At 42.4% G+C, this 17,264-nt stretch overlaps 1 protein-coding gene across 5 annotated transcripts in view; it reads left to right on the top strand.

The window, feature by feature from the left end:
• Window positions 1-12,312, top strand: part of SUCO (SUN domain containing ossification factor) — a 38,822-nt gene extending 26,510 nt beyond the window's left edge. For 3 of the 5 annotated variants that reach the window (XM_004943187.4, XM_004943185.4, XM_422229.7), the window contains 9 exons: window positions 1,311-1,385; window positions 1,938-2,034; window positions 2,971-4,137; window positions 4,791-4,878; window positions 6,784-6,888; window positions 8,629-8,783; window positions 9,119-9,210; window positions 10,133-10,188; window positions 10,348-12,312. In XM_004943187.4, coding sequence (XP_004943244.3) covers window positions 1,311-1,385; window positions 1,938-2,034; window positions 2,971-4,137; window positions 4,791-4,878; window positions 6,784-6,888; window positions 8,629-8,783; window positions 9,119-9,210; window positions 10,133-10,188; window positions 10,348-10,794 — 2,282 coding nt within the window. In that variant the 3' untranslated portion in view covers window positions 10,795-12,312. Of the gene's footprint in view, window positions 1-1,310; window positions 1,386-1,937; window positions 2,035-2,970; window positions 4,138-4,790; window positions 4,879-6,783; window positions 6,889-8,628; window positions 8,784-9,118; window positions 9,211-10,132; window positions 10,244-10,347 lie in introns of all 5 variants that reach the window. The other 2 variants (XM_015290422.4, XM_004943186.4) reach the window with 2 other exon arrangements.
• Window positions 12,313-17,264: the final 4,952 nt, after the last annotated feature.

Raw genomic sequence — 17,264 nt, 5'->3', positions numbered from 1 at the left:
TGTGCTACTCTTCCTTCTGGCACAGCTAAGGAAGGTTTGTAGCTATCATGTAGATGTACAGTCACATGAATGTTGTTCAGATTCAGGACAGCAAGTTTAAGGGCTCGGGCTTCTCTTCTATTCCCTGGCGTATCAGAGCTGCAGAGTTCTTCACTGCTGTTTCTGAGAATACGACTGTTGCTTAAAAAGGTCATGGCTATGAGTATTGTGCAGCTTGGTGCAGTTTTGAATGTGGCAGTAGTGGAAAAGGCAATTTATTTCGGAATGCTTTTGTTTCTCAGATACTGTAAAAAAGAAGTCTTTAAATATTTTTAATTGTTATGTTGCAGAATTGTCAGAGCTGAAAGTAGGTCTTGGGATTAAGAAGGTTTGCACAGTGACAATCAGTTCAGCTTAATTTTAATGAGTCATTATTCTTCTCTATCAGTCCTGTTGCGGACGTGGTGTTTAAAGGCAGAATTCTCTTGCACATATAGCAAATATAATAACGCTTCAAGAAGTGAGTGAAGTCTTGACAAATTTTCAAACCTGTTCTTCAATCTGAGTATTAAAACTCCTTAAGTTTCTGGCTTGGTACGTCCCTCACTCATTCTCTTGCTCAATTTACCTGAATAATTGTCTTGCTGTTTCCTAGTTGCAGTGGGGTAATGAACAGTCAGTGCTTCCCTCCACTTGTTGCCTTTGATGTTATGAGGTCTAGCTGCATGATGCAGGCTTGCTGTAGTTGATTTGGTTTGGAAACTGTTGCAGCTTTTTCTGTGAGGGAGTTTTGTATGAGGAGGCCAGGTATTTCCTTTCAGCAGGAGTTGCCAAAGCTAATACAGGAAAGCTACATCTAGAGTACAGTGTAAGGCAGTGTTTAGACGTGTACTGATGTGTGCGTAGTCAGCTCTTTGGAGTTATTGGGGGAGACTTTGGTTAGCTGCTGGAGCCAGCTCCAGTTGAGTACCTACACAGAGCGGTACTGTGTATTGAGGTTTTCTTTTTTTGTTGTTGTTCAGTGTTTGTGTATCCCATTTGCCATGTAAACTTTACTTTAGCTTCCTGGAAGCCGACTGAAAAAGAGACTTCTTTGCCAGTTAGTCTACTGATTAGATGGCAGTTCTTAAATACAGGTTTCTATCTCTTAAACAGAAATCTCTTATCCTTAAAAAATGGTGGTGCATTCAGTATAGTAGAATGACCATTTTGTTTGTTTTAATCTATTGTGATTTGTTTCAGGTGAGTGTTACATAACAGCATATAGCACTGTGCTGTAATCTCTGAGCCTTCTGATTATGTCCTCACTGATCACTTGGTTTCCATTTCAGATGCTATCCTCAGCATGGTGAATATTGCTGCTAATATGCTTGGAGCTAAAACTGAAGAAACGTCAGAAGCTGAAGGTATTTTTATTTTTATATTAAAAGCATTCTAGGAAGTCTCATCTGATTGAGCTGTAGGTGGTGTTCATTGCAGGGGAGTTGGACCAGATGACCTTTAAAGGTCCCTTCCAATTCAAATGATTCTGTGATTTCTTTGGGGGGTTTCTTTTGTTTGCTTGCTAGAATTTTCCAAGAGGAGTTAGATGGTCTACAGTTAAAAGAGGGTGAAGAACAGTTATTTATGGCTTGTGTGATCAATGCTGTAGAATACTTACCCTGTTGACAGCAAAAGATTAATTTGCTGAGAAGGGAACAAAGATACCGTATAGTTGTTCAGTCGTATTCTCGTTTATTACTCTGTGGTACCCAGTTCTCATTGTGGAATCTGACTCCTTCCTGGAAATATTTTAAGGCTGCCCATAACATCTTATACATAAACTGTTGCTAATACTTTCAAATTAAGTGGAACTTCAGTGACCTGCAGTTGTTACTGCACACATCCCTACTCCAAAATATGGAAGACAAATGTAGCTCTTGAATCTTTGTCCTATTCTTTCCTCCATCCTGCAACAGGGAACAAAAGCATATCTGAAAATGTCACTGTCACCACTCCTGCAAGTTCAACAGCTGCACCAAGACTGCCTGAACCAACTCCTGTTCCTTCACCAGAGTAAGTTGTGTGTTTTTCAGTGTGCTCCTAGCACAGACTAGTCCATACCAGTCAGGAATCTTTGGTAGTAGAATACTCAGATACGGCTTGCTGCCTAAAAGAAGTAAAAACGAAATAGTGGTGAAACTACTAACCAGGAAAAATGTATTGCTTTAGTAACTACTTTACAGCTCTTTCTGTTATATGCTTTAGCACTTGATTAAATATCAAAATGCTTCCATGGCGTTTTCAATTATTTGTATAATTTCATTTGGAAGAAATAAGAGGAGCTGTTCTTATGTGGCTATTAAAGATTCTGGGGTGGATGCTGGCTTAATATTATTTGAGGTTTTGCAGGTTGTCTCCTGCAGGGAGACTAATTAGGAATGGAAGCTGCATTACTGAAACTTCAGTCAAATTGTACTGACAAAAGTTCTTGTTTAGAACCATATGTTGTTAGGCTCTCCTTGATGAAGATATGTATGCAAATATATGGAATTAGGTCAGGAGGGGAGTGGTATCTATATAATCTGTGCTTTTTCTCACTTGATTAGTTGTTTAGAGTTGATTTGGCTGACTGTTGCTGTGCATAGTGTTATTATGGCTTCTCAGCACTCTGAGACTGAGGAAAGTTAGTTGGAACATTTTGATTCTTACATTTGAAGGTAGAAGAGTAAAATGTTTGCTGTGTAAAAACTTAGTGATAGTTGAACTAGTAACTCTCTCTGGGGGCAAGGGAAGAGGGGCCCTTCTGATTGAGGAGGTGTGCTGCGTCAGAAGCCAAGGTTGAAATAATTGGGTGGCAAATCAGGTTTGAAACATCGGGGAAGAATAACTTGCATGATTTCTGTCTATATTCAGACGGACTTTTGGTCATGAGAATAAACTTTGCAGTCTTCTAGAGCAGGCATGTAGAACTGTTGAAGTAACATCCTGTGTTTAACTCTCTCCTTGTAGACTTACTACGACAGATATTCCACAGATAGATAAAGAGCAATTACGTGTGGATTTGACAAAAGAAAGTCCTATTGTTCAGCTAGTACAGGAGTATGAAGAAGATGCAAGCCAGTCAACAGTAACCTTGCTGTCTAGTGATGATCAGGAAGAAGAAAAATCGTCATGGTTTGAACTTGAGACAGATATGTATTGCTATGACTTGGCTACAGTTTGTTGCATTTCTACTTTTACCGAATATCTGTTTAAATGGTGTTCAGTTACGGTAGCCATCCATCGGCAACATAGTAAAACTGAAGGGAAACAAGAGCAAGATGAGTCTACTCGTGCTCAGCCGCCACAGGTAGTTCTGCCTCAGTCTGTCCCTGTGTCAGTAGATGAACCTCTGCCTGAGCAATTAGACAGCAAAGTTGACAAAGTACCTGGCTCTACTGTGGCAGTTGATTTTAGCAGTGTGGTCCATGAGATCATCAGTAATGAGTCTACAGCTACTATTGAACTAGAACCAAGCCATCCTCAAACTGTCTCTCAGTCTCTGCTCTTAGAAGTTACCTCAGAAGTTAAGCCTTTGCCAACAACAGAGATGGTGCTGGAGCCTTCACAGGAAGACGCAGGCCAGGAAGTGCCAGGGATCACTCCTCAAGCGGATTCAGCTGAGATCAGTGCAGTCACAGAGAGGGCTGAGAGCTCTGTTGCAGAAGAAGCTGTTGTAGTTTCTGAAACCAGTGTGATCACTGAAGTAAAGGAGACGAGCACCAAGGAGACTACTGCTACTTCAGTGATTTCAAAGCCTACTGAGACTGTTCTGCAGCCTGAATATACAGTGGGAATCTTAGCCAGTGATACTGGGGAAGGAAAGGAAAGCACTCCAGAAGTGCAGAAACCTGTTTTGTCTCCTGTTGAGTCTTCTGTATCTGTTGAAACAAAAGAGGACGATCAGGCAACCGAGGAAGCTTTTATGTCAATTCCTGTCTCTGGAGGTCCACAGAGAACAGCTACAGACTTCTATGCTGAGCTGCAGAATTCAACAGATCTAGGCTATGCTAATGGAAATCTTGTTCATGGATCTAATCAAAAAGAGTCTGTCTTCATGCGCCTTAATAACCGCATAAAAGCCCTGGAAGTAAATATGTCTCTCAGCAGCCGTTATTTAGAAGAACTGAGCCAGAGGTAAGTCTGCGGAAGGCTGGGGAAAGGTCTGCAATCTGTAATTGTGATTCTAGCCAACTATTCTAAGGAATTATTTTATATTTGTTTGTAAGGGTTTATGTGGAAGTTACTACAATAGGAAGCATTATGGACAATTGAGGTAACTAGCTGATCTTGAAAAGCTATCAGAGACCAAGACATCTATGGGTAACTAGGGTGCCCTTTCTGTATTTTCAGCTACAATCACCTTTATTTTGTGTTGAAGAGTATTGAGAGTTGTGGTTGGGGTGGTGGTGGAGCTTTTTGTCCTTTTTTTTTTTAAAGGATGAAGTGCTGGTTCCAGGGTAGGGCTCTCTATTATGTTTACTGTGCTGTTGTCTTTCTTGGCAGTCAGTGTTTTGCAGAAAATTCTCTGTAGTGCCAGTAAGTTAGCACTCAGCTATTAAGGTGCTGTGAAACTATATTTGACTTTAAGCTGTGAATAAAATCACACAAACTAGGAAGACACGTCACTGTATTTGGCTGAAACTGGAAAAGGAATACCACTTGAATTTTAAATGAGCTGCTTTAGACAAAGACAGTTTCTCTTTGCATCGTAGCACTTGTTGAAGACAGGCCTAATGCTGAGGGGTTGTATGAACTAATGTGTCAGGTCTTTGCACTTTTTGTTTTAGGTACCGAAAGCAAATGGAAGAAATGCAGAAGGCTTTCAATAAAACAATAATAAAACTTCAGAACACCTCGAGAATAGCAGAAGAACAGGTATGATTTGTTGAAGTAATTTCCTAGTTAGGAAATGCTGCTTCTGAGAATGTTTCAAGAAGGTACAGAAATGTTTTCGCTGCTGAAGATTTTTCTTAGCTTAATATCTGCCTTATAAAACAAGTCCATTCCACATTTCCCAAATTCTTCCTGGTAAGAGAATTTTGCAGACATGCTCATGGTCTCTTTATTATAAAGTTATATCCAGTTTGTTTCCCAACTTTTATATTTGGGGAAATGTGGTTTAACTCAGCAGGTGGCTCAGCACCGTGCAGTTGTTTGCTCACTCCCCTGTCTCCCAGCAGGATGGGGGGGAGAATTGGAGGAGGAAAAAAAAAAAAAAGGTAGAATGTGTGGGTTGAGATAAAACTACTTACTAAGATAGAGAAAGGGGAAAGGATAATAATTATGACATGCACATATATGATGCACGAGCAATTGCTCAGCATCCCCAGCTGATGCCCAGCTAGCCTCCAAGCAGTGGGAGAGAGAGAGAACTCCCACCCCCTTCAAAGCTCCTTGCAAATGTTATTGTGTGGAATATCCCTTTGTCCAGCTTAAGTCAGCTGTTCTAATTCTGTTCCCTCCCTGCTCCTTGGGCCCTGAGCTGAGAATGGCCTTGGCTCTGTACAACACTGCATAGCTACAACTATAAACATCAGTGTATTATCTACATTGTTATTCTCTGAGAAACAAAACCTAGCATCGCACCAGATATAAAAGAAAACAGTTCTGTCCCAGCTGAGACTAAGGGAAAAAAACATCAGTTGTCAGCTCTTAGTGGCTGACAGTCTTTAAATGTATTTATCAATGAGTTACTCATGTTGCTTCTGACTCCCGTTTCTTGCAGTCAAACCACATGTTTAAGTTTGCTTTCTTTTTGCAACTCTGATATTAAGTACAGATAGGCGATTACCCTGATGTTGCTGAAGAGACCAAACCTCTAGAAAGGGAAGAGAGGTCCAATAATGATTTAAGCCAGATTTGCAATTGAAAGGATGGTGCATGTAGCAGAAGTTTTAGTTCATTCATCAAAATGTGATGAAAGGATGTGGGAGCTGCAGTAGAGGGTCTTTTTTTTCCCCGTTTTCCTGCACTGCTATCCTAGCTTTCATGAGCAGCTTTCAATTACAGCATTAACTATGTGCTGAATAATCACAAAAGCACTCAGTGCATGTCACAGTACGTTTAATCAGAAACTCTCTGAAAATCTCTGAAGTGCCATGCCAGGCCTGTAGTTTGCTTCTCTGTCAAAAGCAAAGAGAACTGCAACTTTCCTGAGTTGATATGCATGCTCTTTTTTGCTTGTTTTGAATATCATCAAATGCTGGTCAGTCGGAGGGCTCTCTTCTTGGTTAACCTCCCTGATACTCTGCTCAGCTTTCCCACTTTCTCCTAAGAGGAAGGATCTTGTAAGGGTGTTCTCCAGGAGAAGGTATCTTTAAAGGACTTATTCCTGGCTGGCTTGGGCTCCTGTTGTTAAGTGGCTGGCCACTTGGTCGCAGGGCAGAAGCAGCGTTTCAGCTCAAGATTTCAGCTTTGTCTGGTGACCTGCATGTGTTTTGGAACATGACAGTACTTGGCTTCCTGATAGTCATTGCACAGAGCTACCTACTAATGCTGCCTTTATTAAAGGTAGTAGTAGTCACTGTAATGAAAAACACTAGGCATAATGTCACAAAACATTGCTAGTTGTGTAGAAATGTTGATGTTCTGAAGTCTTTCTATGATTAATGTTACATAAACAGTTTCAAATGTTAAGTGAAAGTTCTGTTGGTAACGTGCTAAAAGGATCACATGGCTACCTCGTGCCTGGCTCTGTCAGATAGAATGCTAATGTGCAAGAGTATGGGATAGTGGAACCCTGACAACTAAATAGCATGGGCATGACTCTCCTCAATACAGGATCAGCGGCAAACAGAAGCAATCCAGCTGTTACAAGCACAGCTCACCAACATGACGCAGCTAGTTTCCAATCTGTCGTCAACCGTGGCGGAATTAAAACGTGAGGTAATTATAAATCAGCAGCATGGTGCAAGATCTCAAGCGAAGGAAATGGATGCATAAACATACCTCAGTTTGAAGGGGCCTGGAGTCCTTAAGCAAAGCTTTTCAGTCGTTGCTTCCAGCCTGCTTCGGCAACTGGCCAAGGGAGGAGGAGAAAGGCTGAGTATTTTGAGCTGTCTTGTGCACAGCAGAATTGGTAATAGTTTTTACTATGGCCCTGCTAGTCCTGTAGTTGTAATCACAGCTCGTGGTAAAAGAAAAAACTTGCTTGGAATAACTGAATATCTCAGCCTTCCTGTAGTGCATTACAGTTGATACCGTCCTGTAAAACGACTCAGTGAAATTAGAAGGCTGAGCTCTGAGTTCACAATGGCAGCAGTAGGATTTGTTACACCCAGTGTTTGAAACATGATGGGGGTGGGGGGGATGATGCATTCTATTCTTCAAGAACTTCCCTGGCGTCTAATGTTGCATAACAAGTTGTATTGCATGGCTTTACCTGTTTCTCAGCTTCAGTAAAATGGGATGCTTTACATTTCCAGCACTTATATTGACCACTTGAATATTAACAGCCTTGCAGTAGGAGATCTAACGTGAGGATGGGTATTGAGCACTGCTGGACCTGGATTGTAATAACAGATGAGTGTGCAGATCATTGTGCTTCCCCCTCTTGAGTGGCAGACTAGCATGTCTAAAAGCCCTTCTTTCCTCTCTGGCTATCATGATCTTTGGAGATGAGGGGAATCTTGGCACTAGTATTAGGAACATGTTCTTTCAAATGTTTACATTCTTCAGCCTGGGATTTCAAGCCAAAATTTAAGTATGACTCTTTGTGCATGTTGCCAAATGTGTCCTGAGCTGTTTTCTAGCACTTGATGAGGCGCCCTCATTGATGCCTAGTTGGCTAACCACCCGTTAATGAGTGCTGTGTTTTTAAATAGGATTTGACTATGGTGATCATCAGGGTATGACAGACAAGTATCCTGGGATTTGAATTCGTACTTTCCCTGAACTCTAATCACTTGAGTCAGCTTGTCTGAGACATTTCATCAGTACAAGATGGAAAGTAGTGCTCCTGGTCTTTTCTGAAGTCTTTGTCTTCTCACCCCTTAGTGCACTTGAGGTAGATAGTTACAGGACACTGCTGGTTATTTTGAAACGTAAATTGCAAAATACCACTGAATTTCAGCTTCTGGATTCTGGTAAACGTCATCTGTGGATGTTCAGAAATGAACGTACTGGAAAGATCCTGCTAGGATGTGAAGCTGAATGGTCTGGAAGATAAAACCCGTTGAATCAAGTGAACGTAATAGGATTCATTCAGTACTACAGTGCCAACTGATGAAAAGCATAATATTGAGATATTACATATCAAAAGGAAATCAGAAGTTACATTTCCACACTATGCTGTGGGAAGTAGATCACTTTCAGGTAGACTTCTGTATTCATTATAGGGGGCAGCTGCTGCTTTAAACAGTGGTGGTACCATAGTTAGTGGAATCGTGTCCCACATTATCAGGTGCTGTTTTTCAGCCTCTAGTCCTCAAATGCCACGTAGCATTGCACTAAATCAAACCTCTGGGGAAACTACTCCAACTTGGATGTTGGTGTGAAGTGGAAAAATGGGGAAGGTGACTTGAAAACGTATCAGTTGTGTTCTTCTGAAGTGCTCGTGTTGAAAGCAAGGTAATAGTACCATTGCATTGCTGGTTAGTCTTTAACAGCTGTATCAAATTCTTCCAGGTTTCTGATCGACAAACCTACCTTGTGATTTCTCTGGTTCTCTGTGTCATTCTGGGCTTGGTGCTTTGCGTGCAGCGGTGCAGAAGCACATCTCAGTTCTGTGAAGGTTACCTCTCAAAAATTCCTAAAAGTAATCACTACCCTAGCCCCAAAAGGTAATGTATTTGAAACTTAATTGTTCTTGCAGCTTTTATTGATGTTTCCTGAATCTGCTGGGATTGGCAAATCTGCTTTAGTCCCACGTTTACTTTTTGCGTACTCAAAATTGATTGTAAAGCACAGTTACTGCTCTGTAGCAATTGTGGAGCCAGTGAACTTGAGGTGCCTTGGGAGCACGTCGTAAAGGCAGCACTGCGTCTGTTTGCCTGGCCCTCTCTGGCACCTGGGTGAATGACTGGTTCTGTTCTTCTGCCAGAATTGCTTTTTAATGGAAAAATGCGTAGTCTGGAGAAAGACATTGACAAAAGCTTTGTGTTTTGCGTTGCTTTAGATGTTTTTCCTCTTATGACGATATGAATTTGAAAAGAAGAACTTCTCTCCCACTGGTCAGATCACAGTCTTTCCAGCTATCTGGTAAAGAAGGTATGATCTACCTATAACACCAGCATTACTCTGGGCACTATACGTTGTGTGTCTTATTGCACGTGTGTATGAAAATGGCATCACGGGTTCATGTCAAAGTATGCTGAATTGTAGTTCATTAATACATTCTGTACAGCAGGGTGGTTCATTAATGTTACCACTCTCTCAGAACTGTGCTAAATTAGGCTAAAAATCTAAATCCATTATTAGCATTTTGTGGAGTATAAATGATATCCTCCTTGAGATTAGTAACAACGGATGCAGGCTACAAAGCTCTGAAGCTTGTACAAAGTGGTGTTTTTTAATGCCAGAAACTGAGTCTGAATGCCCTATTTCTTCAAAGTCCTGCGTAGTCAATCTTGAAACTTAGCAGGTATTTATGGATCCAAATTTGTCAACTGTACTAAGAAAATTTAGATCGTTTGTCCTGGTTTGACTAAGAGGAACAATCTCATCGCTTCAGTACTTGTGTTAGCTTTAGAACAAGTGAATTCTGCTTTCTTAGGCCATCATTGTCACGCAAAAACAAAAGCATCGGTCTGAATATCCGTCCTGTTGATGTGTGCTTTTGCTTCTAGGTGCATGTTAAGCACTGTTATGTTGTTAGCAGTTTGTGCATTAGAAGCTCATTTCTGCCAACCGCTCATTCCTTTTCCCAAAGGGTGTTCTGTGCTCTGCTCTTATGGCCTTGTCTCTCAGAACGTGAGATGTTTCAGGTGTCTGTCACTGGCAGCTGCCATGTCAGCAAAGGGGACTTCCTCAGTGTTGTCTTCACTTCTGTGTACTTGTGCTGTATGTCCGTAAGTTTCTCATGGCAGCAAAAATGTGTGATAAATGGACTATTCTGCTTAGTTAGAACGGTGTTGTTCTGGAGCTGGCGTTGTCAGTTAAAGCTGCTGAATTTGTGTGCCCTTTCTTACAGTGGATCCCGAGGACCTGTACATTGTAGAACCCCTGAAGTTCTCCCCAGAGAAGAAGGTACAGTAGGTGCAGGGATGCAGGCTGAGCGCGAGCACCATTCTGCCTGCAGGTGGTGCGTGTCTCAGCTGCTCTCTGCTGCCCTGCGACCCAGGGTTGGGTCTTAGCCCTGCTTCCCTTTCAGAAGCTGACTGTTTCTCTTTTTACTTGTGGTTTCAGAAAAAGCGTTGCAAATACAAAAGTGAAAAGATAGAGACTATCAAGCCAACGGCAGAGCCTCCCCATCCCATAGCCAATGGGGAGATAAAAGGAAGGAAGCCGTTTACAAACCAGAGGGACTTCTCTAACATTGGGGAAGTTTATCACTCTTCGTATAAAGGTCCTCCATCTGAAGGAAGCTCAGAAACATCATCGCAATCTGAGGAGTCCTATTTCTGTGGCATTTCAGCTTGTACGAGTCTGTGCAATGGACAAACCCAAAAGACAAAAACTGAGAAGAGGGCTATAAAACGAAGACGGTCTAAAGTTTCAGACCAAGGGAAGCTCATAAAAACTCTAATACAGACTAAGTCAGGGTCAATGCCAAGCCTGCATGACATAATCAAAGGAAACAAAGATATAACAGTGGGAACACTTGGTGTCACGGCAGTTTCTGGACACATCTAAAACTAGCTGAACTTCTCAAACAGGAGAGTGTTTGTTCATTTGAGAACAGTCTGTGGTATTCTGTGGGAGGATGGTGGGAGACGAAGAGCTCAACTAATTGGAAAGTATTCAGAAATTTGGTTTCTGCCTTTTTAAATAGATGGGATTGTGTCAATCTTGGCTATAAGCTGCAGCTTTACGAGGCTGAAAATTTCCTATGAGAACAGCATGGGGGGAGGGAGGGCAGGGGGTTCATTTTTTAAAGGTTTTTTTTCACAATTCCTGGGGCAGAGATTTTTTGAAACCCAGTTTGTTGGGTGGAATAGGGACAAAAGCCTAATCCTCTTCCTTCAGCTTTTTTCCTATTTCTTGCACCTTCCCATATTTATGTGCCTTTTGTCTATTTATAATGCCACTGGAAGAGGGGAGATACAATTGTTTGTCATTTGATTTATTTTGTAATTTCTCTAGCTTTTTTTTTTTTTGAAGATGCAACACTACAGTGCTGTAAAGGGACGTGTTGGCTTTCAGCTGGACTCAGTAATGTGGACTGGATACTGTAAAAATACTAATAGATGGACTTGCCTGGCTGGATTCTGGTTTTGCAAACTCCATTGAGAAAAATATCTCACTGGGAATCCAAATCAGATCCAAATCAGAGCTGTAGACGGATGTGCTGAACAAACGACAGTTGCTCTTTAATATTTCTTGTGAACAATGGCATCTTGTGACAACGAATGCTTTTGTTATCAAAATCAACTGCTGTAGTTTTCCAAAAGAGCTGAATGGAGGGCGCTCCATTTGTTTCTGTGCTGAGAGCTGAGGAGGGGAAACTCAGCTGGAAGCACGAGGGTGCATTGGGGCAGACGAGGCGGAGTGTTCCAAGGCAGCTCTGGGTGTGCTGCGTTTGCAAAGCCTTGAAGTCTGACCAGTCGGGTTGGTTCCAAGTGGATATTTCCGTAGCGTTTGCTTTTGTATTGGCTAACAAATGTGCAGTGTTTGTATGGTTGATATTTTCGTACAAGAGTTTTTTTTTTATTTTTGACTGTGACTGTATATTTGGATACTATAGGATGTGTGATTGGTAAAAATGTGTGTATCTGAGCGAGTGGAACAAAAGGTTATTCCTTTTGGCAAATGTTACAGGTTCACATTGTAAAAAAATAAGTTAACTTATTGAGCACTTTTAGTGGTACCCTTTTTAACAGATCTAATGCCTTTCCTGGGTATTGTATGTCATGTGACTTATTTAAAGCCTTTGTTTTTGGTGTTTTGTTTTGGTTTTTTTTGCTGCTTTCTTGTTAGTTTATGAATACTTTAAGGTGATGTACTTTTGGATTTGATCTGCACAATTAGCCAGTCAGAGCACGTGAACCAGACTTGCTGAACGTGGATTTAAGAGTTTTAAACCTGGATGGGGAAAATGCATACCACCTGAGTGCAGCGTATGTTGTTGTGGAACAAGAGTATGTAACTACAGATCTGTAGTGCCATTAGAAACTGTGAATTTCCAAATAAATCTGAACACTTTGTCTTTAATTTAGTGGTACTTTTCCTTTGAAAATCTATCTTAAATGCATCTCCAAGGAGGAGTGATCTTCACGTTTCAGTGTGAGGCCAGAACAACTTGTAGTGAGCCTAGTTGCACTGTGTGCAGCCAAATCCATTGGCAGTCCAGTCCCTTACTCCTCTTCCCAAACGTGACCTCCCCGGTGCTGATTTCTCTCATGAAAGCCTCTAGCTTCATCATGGGAACTGCTTTGATTCAAAAAAAGAATTGAGAAGTGCAGGAGGGGCTGCTTTGGGGGTGTGTGGCTTTCTTGTGGTGTGGGGTTTTCTGTTTCAATTTATCTTCCTTATTCTTGATGCGTCACTTGTAGGAAGTTTGCTTTTCTTTTCTGTCTTGGTTGTAACTGAGCTGTTTTTCTCATCAGTCAAGTAAAGCTGGACACGACTGAATTCTTAGAAAAGCCCTTTTTTGCTATCGTGCTGAAACCTCAAATTGAGAGATATGGAATGAGGCCAAATGACTGATGATGTGATATGCAGATGTCAAATGCATCTCTGACTCTCAAGTTTTTCTTTATCCTTTGTTATTGCTGGCCTTTAAGCTCTGGATGGAAAAAAAAAAAAAAATTGTGAAACTGAAGTTAAACCAAAGATGGTGGTGGTCTTATATTTATCAACTGCAGTGTGAGCACTGCTGTGAGGTAAGGAGGCATTGCCTTTCCTGGAAGCAGCTGCTGAGGGCTTGGTGAAACCCGAGCTTTTCTGGAACCACGGTGGTGGGTGGACAGCCAGAATCCTTCCTCGGCATCCTTCTGTTTTGCTGCAGTGGACAACTCTTCTTTCTCCACTTTCTTTCCTAGACTGGATTACCCCACAGCACTGGTGAGCTGTCCTCAAAGGTCACATAGAAATGATAACTGAGCAATTAGCAGCACTCCTCTGTGCTTCCTCATACAGTAAGAGTGCTTTAACAATACTTGATATACCTACCCCCGTCCTGTTTAGGGTGGGTGATATTTGGCCTCGTACTGAAACACCTTCTTGATGTTTTTTTGCTGCTGTGATCTGTTTCGTACCTTAGGTGTCAGTAATTGTGAGTAGGCTGCATGTTTAAATTCCAAGCAGATGTACATATTTCCTTGGCAATGATTTTAGATGTGCAACTAAATTCCTCTGAAACAGTCCTGTATTCCCTACTATCTATTGTTTTTAAATCTGGGCAGGGCTTAGTAACCTAAGGAGTGGTTGTGTTCAGTAGAAAAAAAGAATACCAGCAATAAAGTTTTAATGTAATGAACATATGGGGAGCATGCTATGGGAATAATGCATGTCCAAAATAGAGCAGAGCTCTGTTTCAGCTGTGATTTGAGGCCGTGCGGCTTGCAACTCACATGGGAGATGTGGAAGGTGCCATAAGGGGGAGCTAATGTGAGGTCAGGAATGTTTCTCACGTTTCAAGACCTGTTTCATGTTTCACATTTGGGAGGACCTCATGGTACTCACAGTTCTGAAAATGTTCTCCAAAATCAGTATTAAGAAAGCCCACATCGTAATGTCATGAACTGCGTAGCTTCACTTTCCTTGAAGGCTCCTTATTGTTCCTAAGAGATGCTGCCTCTGGGATCTGAGTGTGCAGGAGCTTATGTGAATTCCTCTGGTGTGATGAGGAGAGAAAGCATTGCCTACAGTGCAAACTTCTCCAGTGCTTTAAGTATCTGATTAACAGAAGCCTGGACATACGGTGAGGAACGTCAGCCTAAGAGTCCTGTTGTGTTGCTCAGTGGGTATTGATGTTAGCAGTAATGTCTCCTGTCAATAAAATGTCATAGGATCACTGCTGGTGCATGTCAGTTGAGGAGCAACTTTCCATATTCCCATTACTGTTACCGACCATTTCAGCTATGTCTCGGTCTAAACTTTCCAACCAACCACATCGTGCTTCAACCGCTGGAAAAGCTCCATTGGGAGGAACCTCCTGGGCTGCTTGTGCTATTGCAGCTGTGTGTTTGCTTCTGGCAGTAGGATGGAACTGAACCACAGCTTCCTCTTGCTGTGCTTGTTGCTTTTTATTATTTATAACCACTGTTTTATTTTCTTTTTCAAAAAAGCTCCTAAAAATCACGTTCTCATTTGCTTAATGTTATCCTTTCATGTGGGCTCTTGAGTAATTTTTAGTTTCCTATTTCACTTTTATTAATATCACACTGACTAACCTGATTTCTTTGATGAAATAAAGGCTCTCCTAAGTTGGTTATGCTCTACAGAGACAGCACTTCCTCATGAAGGTGGCTTATAAAGCTTGACAAATCACTGAGGCAGTGTGGATACTTCAGAGGAGGGGCCTGGTCCCTCTTTGCTATGTTTTGTGATTTAAAATGCCACAAAAGCAGCATGAATATTGAGCGATGAGGACTGTATCCTTTCTCCCCAGCACGTGCCCACTCTGTGATCATTCCCAAGTCTCCGGTGGCTCAGAGCTCGCTCAAGGACCTGCCCTGCTCTGCTTCCTGCAGGTTGGGTGGTGAGAGCAATGCGCCCTCAGGATTTCCACTGGAGTGCAGTGTTCTTTCAGGCTGCACTTGCTCTCCCCACAGGAGACAGCCTGCTCCTGTTCTCGAGATTCAGGCATGCAGAGAAAAGTGTCCAACTGCTGCGCTGTCTGTGTCTAAGATTTTTTTTTTACCCTTTAAACTATTCTTGAAATCAGATGCCCTGCTTTAGAAACAAACAAAAACCAACTCAGTTTCCAACCAACCGGTTATGAAATAGAATCAGCCTCCTGGCGTTCATTGTGGATTTCTGGAGTCTTTGAGTTGCGTTGTGCCAGCCTTATTTGTTATATTGCTTAAAACAAAACCAGATTGGAGCAGCCATGAGGAAATTGCTTTTGCACTAAAGCCTATCTCAGTGTAAAGAAGCTGTTGACTTTGGCAGCAGCCTGTATAGTGAGAAATCTGTCTGCTTAATCATGTAAACCAAGGGTCTCATCTTTTAGGACATAATGTTGTACATCTGTGGAGGTGATGGCGGGGAGGGAGCCCTGAGCAGGATGCTGAGGGGAGTTCTGTAGAGCTGTTTGAGCTCCTGGAGCTCTGCCACAACCTCAGTGTGCTGAGGTGGTTGTACAGACAAACCACAACACTCAGCTAGCAGGTCAGGCGGTCACCTTGAGGAGCCTGTCAGCACAGAGAGCTGTTGTTTCCTGTTGCAAAAAGCTGTTGCACACAGAAGCACTTGGAGTATTTTCATGATCCCTTCATGCAAGCCGAGGGGCAGCAAATATTTAAGCAACATGAATGTTTCCATCAGAGAAAGGCTAATCACAAAGATGCATCATATGAAGATATTGCTAGCCATGTTTGCTGAAATAACACACTTTGTTTATATGCATTAAGCATCAGAGTGGAAATGCAGTTTCTTTTAAATATGTAAGCTCCACCAGCTGTGTGGTATTGGTAGAGAGAGAACTGGAGTGTAAGGTGGCTTCTGCTTTTGCCAACATGCAGCATGAGATGGGATGGAACAGCTTAACATGCTTCACTTTGGTACAGATGTTCCACTGCATTTGGAACAAAGCGTAGAGCTCTAACCACAAAGTGCTGTGGGTAGGCAGCCATCAAGCAGCGTGTCTCATCTTGTGGAAACCCTGAGTGTCAAACAGTATCAGGTGTTGCTAAAGAAAAGAAACTCAGTGGGGTTTGTATCGGCTTGAGAAGATCTAATGTTTCCAGACCTTTATCAGATAAAGTGGGTTAGCTTAGGAATGGATAGTGAAAATGGTGAATCTTTTTTAAGCATCCCTTCCCCAGTTTAGAAAATAATTTAAGGAGCCCCAGCACAAGAAAGATGTGGAGCAGGTCCAGGGGAGGCCATGAAAGATGCTCAGGGGGCTGGAGCACCTCTCCTATGAGGAAAGGTTGAGGGAGTTGAGCTTGTTTAGCTTGGAGAAGAGAAGGCTGCGGTGAGACCTCACTGTGGCCTTGCACTACTTGAGGGGAGCCTATAAGTGGGACGGGTACCGATCTTACATGGGCAGGTAATGATAGGACAAAGGGGAAGGACTTCAAACTAAAAGTGGAGCTTTAGATGAGAGGGGTATTTTTCACTCAGAGGGCAGTGAGGCGCTGGCACTGCTGCACAGAGCTGTGGGTGCCCCATCCTTGGAGGTGCCCCAGGCCACGAGTGGGCCCTGGGCAGCCTGAGATGAGAGGCAGCCAGCCCATGGCAGGTGTGGGGCTGGATGATCTTTAAGGTCCCCTCCAACCCAAACCATTCTGTGTTTCTTAGATGTGACTCTTTAGGACATAAAAATGGAAAATAAATGCTGGCTATCTCGATGCTGGGTTTTTTTTTTGCTAGATGTGTGCTGGGTAGAGAGCCTTCATCCTGCTGTGTTCTCTGCAGTCTTAGCAAAGAAATATCTCTGTCTATGACTCTTATGAAAAATAACTTGAAGCAGTTGGTGAACATCTCTTATTAGTTGTAACTTGGCGTGGTTACTGCTGACTTGAGGGTTGCATGCTCTGCCCAGGGAGCTGCCACACAGGCATGGGCAGTGTTTGACAGCCTGCTGGCGTTTCACAAGGCTGAGGCTGGCTGTGTGCTGGCAGTATGGGGCAGGGTATGGGTCCCACCTGAAGGGTTTGTGAATGCACTTATTCACTGTCATGGGGAAAACGGGAAATCGACATCTGCGTGTTCGCTGTGGTCTTCCTTGCAACTTCTGAGCAGCCACAGCAGCTGTTCCATTTTCTCATAACTAGGCTGTTGCACGCAATGAGATCACCTGTGTTTTTGTTTCCTGTATGTTCAAGCAATTGATCCCATTACCTCATAGTCCCGTACTTAATTTCCTTGCTTTTATTACAGATGCAATCAAAAGAAATGAAATCTTACTCTGCTGCTTCAATTCTCGGCTGCTTTGGCTCTTTGTGCTGCTGGATTCTGTCCCACCTCAGAAGAGCCCTACAGAGTTCTGTGCC

The sequence above is a fragment of the Gallus gallus genome, chromosome 8 (genome assembly GCF_016699485.2).
Source record: "Gallus gallus isolate bGalGal1 chromosome 8, bGalGal1.mat.broiler.GRCg7b, whole genome shotgun sequence".
Taxonomy (NCBI): Eukaryota; Metazoa; Chordata; class Aves; order Galliformes; family Phasianidae; genus Gallus; species Gallus gallus.
This window is presented reverse-complemented; position numbering and strand designations above follow the sequence as displayed.